Source organism: Catharus ustulatus, chromosome 7 (assembly GCF_009819885.2).
Source record: "Catharus ustulatus isolate bCatUst1 chromosome 7, bCatUst1.pri.v2, whole genome shotgun sequence".
In the NCBI taxonomy this organism is placed as follows: Eukaryota; Metazoa; Chordata; class Aves; order Passeriformes; family Turdidae; genus Catharus; species Catharus ustulatus.
The window spans coordinates 38,238,326-38,246,192 of record NC_046227.1 but is presented as its reverse complement, the minus strand read 5'-3'; the positions used below and the strand labels follow the sequence as shown (position 1 = coordinate 38,246,192).

Sequence of the window (7,867 nt, the reverse complement as noted above, 5' to 3'; positions counted from 1 at the left end):
TCTGGGAACTATTTGCTCTTTTATTTGCCCATGTAAAAGGTCTAAAACCACCTGCAGCAGTTCCTTTCAATAAACATCCATCTGCACAGCTACAGTCCAATATATACAGATCAGAATTCCAGAGGGAAAACTGGGAATTCTGGCTGAAGGTCTCCAAGCAGCAGCAATGCAGTCCATGCAATTAAAACTCCATAAATTATTACCCAACATCTGCTGTGAGTCTGTACACAATATACAAAGAGCTCTAGTCCAACTCATCCATTTCCCCATGGAAAAAAAAGACAAAAAATTCTTCCCACAAGGAGAACTGCTGCCAGCAAAGGCCATGGGGCAAAGCCTGGGAGGCTTTGCAGAGTCTTTCTCCCATCCAAGCACATTTTCCTCAGCACTCCTCATCCTGAATTGTACAAAAATACATGGAAAAATAGATCCAGTACAAATCCCAGGCTCCTGCTGGAAGGAATGAAGCTCAGCTCACCTCCTGCTGCAGAGTTCAGCAGCTCCAAAGCTGGGCTGGGAAGGGGGCAGAGCTGGCAGCTCTCACCCCACAGCAAGAGTCTGCAGCACTAAGAACACTTTGGATTTGAAAAAAATAATTTAATTACTCTCTTGGTTTGGTTTTTCACAGTCTTTGCTATTGCACAGCTTTGTCAGGTTTTGTTGCACTGCCTGAAAGGAAGATGCATAGCAATCCCATAGGAACACCTGTGCCAGGGAGGAAACGGTCCCACAAATTAGGAGGGGAAAAAAAATAACAAAAAAAATGAAAAAGAAAAAAAAATTCAAACAACAACAAAAAACCAAACAACAACAACCAAAAAAAACCAAAACAAAAAGAGCAAATTTATCCAGGTGTTGAAAAATATCCTATAGCACAAAATGCAGATTTAAGGAGTAACTGAGCAGTAAGGAAAACAAATGGGGAGAAAAGTGTTGTACCCAAACTCCTGGGGAGCTGCAGCTACTCGGGGCCCTCGTGGGGAGGGGAGTGCCAGCGAGCCTGCAGGTTCCTCAGGATGCACGAGGCCATCCCTGCCAGCTTCTCCTGCATCTCAAAGAGCTGCCTGCCAGAGTAGCCATGCAGATCCTCTGAGCTCAGCTGGGCAGCCAGAGCCTGGATCTGCCCCAGCAGATCCACCGGGGGCTGCTCGCTGCTCGGGGGGGCTTCCGCCAAATCTGGGAGGAGGAAAGGAGAGAATGCAGCAAAATCTCAGCAGAATTCCAGCTGGCTTTGTACAGAATCACATCTCTGAGCAGCCTGTACAGAGTATTTATCCCATAGGAAACACTGCCATCAAAGGCACTCCACCCTTAGGGTGAATTTTCATGATCAGGATTGTGAGAATAAAACCAAACCCAAAATAAAAACAAAAGGATGAGGTGTTCCCACCAGCTGAGAATGAAGACAAGACAGCAGAACCCTCCAAACCCAAAGCAAAAAGCCACCAGCAGGTACCTGCTGCAAGTTTTTCCTCATCTCCACCCAGGGGTTTCTCCTCCACGTTGTTCCCAGGTTTTTCAGCATCTTCAAACACTGAGCTCTCCTCCAGCGCCCGAGATTTCACCTGGGCATTTTTGGGAAAACATTTTCAGATTGAAAAAAAAAAAAAAAATCCATTACACAGTGAGATGTATTTTAGCCTCATAGTAAACCCAATCATTTTTCCTGTTAATAATAATAGTTTAACCTGTATCTTGAATTCATGGTACTGAGGCAGGCAGGGATTAGATTTTGAATGTTTTTAATGAAGGAAAAAAAACACCTCATTCCCCCTGCAATTACTGAGATCATTATTGGCTGCCTGGGTGCTAAAATCCCACTTTACCTGTTGCTCATGGTATCCCTTCAGGGCTCTTTTGACATTGGAGACTTTGGGGGAGCGGATGGGCAGAGTTTTGATTTCCAGAGCTGTCAGAGTGCTCAGGTCTCCCACAGTCTTGATGTTCTTGGCTCGGATGAGCTGCCCCAGACCCCTGGCACTGCAGCAGGGGAGGGAAAATGGGTTATTGGTACAGAATCAGGGAAGATCCCGAGCTGGAAGGGACCCACAGGATCATCAATCCACAAACTCCCTGGGGAGCTTTTCAGACACCAAAAAAATACCTGAAGAATTCCAGAAGAGTCAAGTCTCCCCCTCACCCAACCAAGCCCAACCCTCTTAAGGAATTCTGGCTGAAATTCTGGTTCTGTAGGTTCAGTAAGAGCTCAGTTTCTACTGAAATGTCACCTCCTCACTCACCAGATGTTGGATGTGATCTGAGGTAAGATGACATCCACAGGAGCTTTGCAGCCAGCCAAGGCAGGATACACAAATTCCGTAAGGCACGGCAGAGATTCCTTGGCCATTTCTGTGATCTGGGATAACACAGGCAAAGTGTTAAATTAACTGCCACACACTGAATACAGGAAAAAATAAATAGAAGAGAAACATGAACTAAAGCACTTCTTACTAAACACTTCTTTGAGCTCTTAAATTTAAGGGTACGAGATCCTGGGGACAGAAATCCTTTGGTTGGAGTGGTAATGTGCTGGATAGAAAAAGAGGAAAAAAACATCTCAGGGTGGTAGGAATTCAGTTAATGGTAGGAATTCAGTTAACAGTAGGAATTCAGTTAATAGTGAGATTTTAGCCCCTGAAACCTCAGAGTTGACTTGAGTTCAGAGTAACAGAACGAGTCATGCTACAGCAGTTTTGTTTCTTACACTTCTGATCCTCAGCTCTTACAACTGTGTGTAAGTGACCACAAACATGCACCAAAATCATGCTAAACACACAAACACTTGGGACACACAGGACACTGTAACAGCATTGACCCTGACCTGCATGTTAGAGAGGATTTTAAGACTTCTGGAGGAGGGTGAGGAATGGGATCTGATGACAGGACTCCTCCTGTCGATGTCGTCTGCCAGGCCCTCCTGGAAAATGGGATTTGCAAAAGAGACTCGACGGATCTGGGGAGGAGAGAAGGAGGTTTTGGAGTGGGAACTCGACCCAGCACAGCTTGCTGAAGTCAGAGGAGACAAAAAATTTCAGTTTGAAATTGAAGCTCTTGAATGACACAGGGAATGTTTCAGCCAAGGGCAGGCTGTGAGGATTCCCAAAGGAATCTCTGTGCACAACCCCGAGATGCTGCTCCTGCTTTGGCAGTGACCCAGGCAGCAGAACAGAGCTGGGGCTCTGTTTCAAAAGAAAACCCCTCACAAATCAAATCTGTCAGTGCTGGCCCATCCCAACCCCAAACCTCACTTTTCTGTGACATTACTCACAATCCAAACCAGTAATTCAACACATCTGGAATGATTCCAGTTCCTCATCCCAGCTGTGCTGAGTGCCACTGTCTTGGGTTATAGTACAAGGTGTGATAAAAGGTGTCTGTTCTGTCACCATCTGCTGAGGGTGGGGCAGTGATCCTGATCTCTGTGGGAGATATTCTGCTAATGGGCATCCATTGAAACCAGCTGGGGCAGTGTTCTTTATCTCATGGGATATCTCCTGTTCATGGCCATGGTTTATAAACCAGCTGGGGCAGTGTTCTTTATCTGATGGGATATCTCCTGTTCATGGCCATGGTTTATAAACCAGCTGGGGCAGTGTTCTTTATCTCATGGGATATCTCCTGTTCATGGCCATGGTTTATAAACCAGCTGGGGCAGTGTTCTTTATCTCCATGGGATATCTCCTGTTCATGGCCATGGTTTATAAACCAGCTGGGGCAGTGTTCTTTATCTCATGGGATATCTCCTGTTCATGGCCATGGTTTATAAACCAGCTGGGGCAGTGTTCTTTATCTTTTCACAACCCATCCTTCCTCCAGCCAGTCATTTTCTGCTCATGGCCATTGAGTCCCACTGTGGCACTGATAAAATTACTGCATCCCATTGGGAGTTGCTCCAGCCAGGGGGAAGAGCCCAACATTTCTTACCAAGATAAAAACAGAGGTTTTGGGACACTAAGGGAGCCCCTTTCTCCACTGGACTCCAGAGGAAAACCGGATTTCTCCACATCCCCACTGGAGCTCCGGAGGGAAACTGCACCTTGTACAGGAGCACTGCTCCAACTGAGCCACATCTGTCACTGCAGGAGGATGCAGCCACCATGGGATGGGACTGCTGCCAACACCCTGCCTGACGGGTGTCAGGCTGTACTCTGACTGTGTCAGGGTTTGGGGTTTGTTCTTTGTAGTGCTGTATTTCTATTTTAATTTCCCTAGTAAAGAACTGTTATTCCTATTCCCATATCTTTGTCTGAGAGCCCCTTGATTTCAAAACTATAATAATTTGGAGGGAGGGGGTTTACATTCTCCATTTCAAAGAGAAGCTCCTGCCTTTCTCAGCAGGCACCTGCCCTCCAAACTAAAACACAACTTTTTGTTCTTTGTCCATATATAAGCCGCACCTGATTATAAGCCGCAATTTTAGTCAGAATGATGCGGTTTATAATTGTGAAATTACTGTACTCACAAAGCAAACCATTAATTCAGCACATCTGGAATGACTCCAGTTCCTCATCCCAGCTGTGCTGAGCGCCACCCAACTCCCATGAAATACCTTGTTGGCAGGGGACAGGGAATCATCCTCCTGGCTCCTTTTGACCCCTCTCTTCAGGATGCTGGTGGAGGGGGAGGCTGAGGGGGACCAGGTGCAGCGGGCCTGGAGGCTGGTGGGGCTTTCAGCCACCTGCACTTGGGGCCCCCCTTCCACCTTCAGAGGGGAATCCACGCTCGTGTTTGCCAAGGCCACATTCTCAGGCACTTTTATTTCAGTTTTCACCGATTCATCCTTCATCTCTTCATCTGGAACACAAGTTTCTACAGCAGAGGTCTCAGCTTCTTTAACCTCCTGATCTCCTTCTCTCTCCTTCATCTCTTTCTCCTCAGGTTTGCTGTCAACACTCAGCTCCTCAGGCACCTCTTCCAGTTGTCCATTTTCATTTATTTCTTCCTTTTCTGCAGCTGCTGGTTCTTCCCCTTGGTCCCCTGAGTCCAGGCAGCTCTCCCTGGGCTCTTCAGCAACACTCTCAGGCAGAACCTGCTCTGTTTGCTCTTTCTGCTCAGCAGGTTCCTTGATTTCCTCCATGGACTCGGTGCTTTCAGCAGCTGAACCCTCTGGATTCTCTGGTTTCTCCTCCTCCACCACCACGCTGCTGCCCTCCAGGTTTTCCAGAGCCATTCCCTGGCTTTCCAAGCTGAAGGTGTTGAGCTCCTTGGGAGTGTGCATTGGAGTGCTCATCCCACATGGAGCCAGGGCCAAGCTCTCCTCCAGGTCTGAGTGACCACAAACATCCTCAGGTGTCTGAGCTGGGCTGCTCTCAGCCTCCTCCAGCTCAGGATCTTCCTCCTTCTTTAGCTCAGTCAACTTTTCTTCAGTCACCTGCTGCTTTGGCTTTTTGAAGCAGCAATCACAGCTCTTCATTTTTTTCACCCTTTTGCTTCTCTTGCTCTGGCACACATGGCTTTGCACAGAGGAGGGCTCAGCATCTGAAGCTGCTTCTGCACAGTCCTCTGGGCTGCTCTGCTTCTCCTCCTGTTTGCTCTCCTCTGCTGCTTTCCCATCCTGCTCAGACACGCAGGGGCTGCTCAGAGACTCCATGGATGCATCACCCTTGCTCTGCTCCACGCTGGTGTCCTGCAGAGCACCTGAACTCTCAGAGCTGCCAGACCCCACAGCTTCTCCAGCAGTTGCAGGAATTTCCTGGCTCTCCAGGCCACCTGGATCAGCTGGCTCTGCAGCAGCTGGCTCTGCAGCAGCTGGCACCGTGCTGACCTCAGCATCACCTTTACTTGGCTCCACTGGACTCTTGGCTTCATTTTCCTGGGAAGATTCCTCAAGGCTCTGGCTCCCTGCCTGTCCCTCTTTCAATTTTCCTTCAAGAGAATTGCTTTTACTCTTCACTTTTATGGCTTTCTTTTTCTTTGTGCTCTCCTCCTTGCCCTCAGAGCTGTCAGCTTCAGAGTTTTCTAGGCTGGACAGTAAACCTTGGGAGGATCTCCTGGTGTGGTAGCGTGGGCGCTCCACCCTCTGCCCTGCAGTGCTGAGGCTGCCCTGAGCCTCCCCCTCAGGCTTGGGGGAATCTTCTGCCCTCCTGCCACCTCTGCTCCCCTCCTCCTCCAGGCCCTTGCAAGCAGCAGAGTCCCTGGAGCTCCTCTCCTCTGCCACTCTCTCAGCTTGGCTGCTCTCTTTCGTGCTTTCTGTTGTTTTCCCAGGAGTTCCTTTCTGCTTTTGGGATCCATCTCCTTTCCCCTGGGACAGCTTCTTCTGCCCGGCTTTCTCCTCCTCTTTCCTCCTGTCTTTCTTTGTGAATCCATCCTCCTTCTTCTCCTCCTCTTTCCTTCTGTCTCTCTTTGGGAGCCCAACCTCCTTCTTCTCCTCCTCTTTCCTCCTGTCTTTCTTTGGGAGCCCATCCTCTTTCTCTTCTTTCCTCCTGTCTCTCTTTGGCAGCCCATCCTCTTTCTCTTCTTTCTTCTTGTCTCTCTTTGGGAGCCCATCCTCTTTCTCTTCTTTCTTCTTGTCTCTCTTTGGGAGCCCATCCTCCTTCTTCACCTCCTCTTTCCTCCTGTCTCTCTTTGGGAGCCCATCTTCCCTCTCCTGGCTCCCTGAGCTCTCCAGAGTCTCAGGGCGTCTCCTGGCGGAGCGCCGGAGCTGTTTCTGGTGAGGGGATGCTGCTGGCACCTGGCTCTCATCCCCTGGGGTCTGCTCAGAGCAGCTGCTGCTGTCTGGGGGGGTGTTTTCTTTCGAGTCCATGTCCAGCTCCTGGCTATTTTCCGCTTCTGGGGCTGCATCCTCGGTTTTCTGGCTGTCTGGCTCTGAGGAGGGCAGAGCCTGGGACTGGCTCAGCAGGGCATCCTCCCCTGCAGAGCCCAGCTCAGCACTGCCTTCCAGGCTGTCAGAGGCCAGGGACTCCTCTGACCTGCCCTGGAGCTTGGATTTATTGCCCTGCAGCTCCATCTTGCTCTGCCGCCGCGTCACCCTGCGCTCGCACTTGGGAGTGTCTTTATTTTCCTCTCCAGATTTCTCTGCCTTAGCACTGGCCTTGCTGCCACTGCTGTTCTCCTGTGGGGCTGCCTCAGGAACAGTCCCAGGCAGCTCCAGCACAGAGCTCAGGGGGGCTGGGCTGAAGGGCCTGCTCTCTGCAGACCCAAATTTCTCCAGGGTGATGAAGGACTGGCGCCGGCTCACGGGCTGGGGCGTGCCGGAGATGATGTCACTGGAGGTTGAGCTGCTGGTGACATTTGAGGTGTCCTCCTTCTCTGCTGGGGCCTCCTGGGAAGCTGCTTCCACAGAACTGGTCTCCATTGCCTCTCCAATGGATGGTTCCTCTGGGATCATCTCAGCTGTCTCATTTTTGGCCTCCCCCTCGCCGCTGCAGGCCGGGCTCTCCTCTGAGTGACATCCTTCACTCTCCGCCTTCTCCTCCTGTCCCAAAACATCAACAGCAAAGTGTTTGTCCTAGGAATCAAATGGAACAGTTGTGCTTGTCTTATGAATATAATCTAACAGTGCAATAGAAAATAAAACACCCACAAGGTTTTTCTGATCACCCTTGCAAGGTTTTTCTAACCACCCTTTCTCCAAATGATTTATTATCTATTGGTAGTTAGAAACAACACTTTTTTTTAAAAAAATAATTTAATTCCAAACCAAAGAACTCCAAAAATGTTTGAAGTTTTGCTGTATTTTACCTGGTCTGACTGGCACTACAGCTGTTCAGGAATTCCTCCCCAGAGGGGATTTAGGGTTTACAATCTTTATCCCAATAAAATATTGTGGCAGCACAGGCCCATGAGTGATGAGAAACTGCTCACACAAAACCTCCCATTGTGAATTCAAACACCTAATGATTGGGCCTGTCAGGAATAAAGGATATAA

General features: G+C 49.1%; 1 protein-coding gene across 2 annotated transcripts in view; it reads right to left on the bottom strand.

Annotated features, from left to right (window-relative positions):
* Nucleotides 1–7,867, bottom strand: part of RIF1 (replication timing regulatory factor 1) — a 28,718-nt gene continuing 20,851 nt past the window's right edge. The window contains exons 29-35 of one of the 2 annotated variants that reach the window (XM_033065069.1): nucleotides 4,550–7,447; nucleotides 2,822–2,953; nucleotides 2,452–2,529; nucleotides 2,241–2,356; nucleotides 1,827–1,980; nucleotides 1,457–1,565; nucleotides 1–1,176 (exon numbers count right to left, since the gene is read on the bottom strand). In XM_033065069.1, the coding sequence (XP_032920960.1) occupies nucleotides 962–1,176; nucleotides 1,457–1,565; nucleotides 1,827–1,980; nucleotides 2,241–2,356; nucleotides 2,452–2,529; nucleotides 2,822–2,953; nucleotides 4,550–7,447 (3,702 nt within the window). In that variant the 3' untranslated portion in view covers nucleotides 1–961. The remainder of the gene's footprint in view (nucleotides 1,177–1,456; nucleotides 1,566–1,826; nucleotides 1,981–2,240; nucleotides 2,357–2,451; nucleotides 2,530–2,821; nucleotides 2,954–4,549; nucleotides 7,448–7,867) is intronic. The other variant, XM_033065070.1, reaches the window with a different exon arrangement.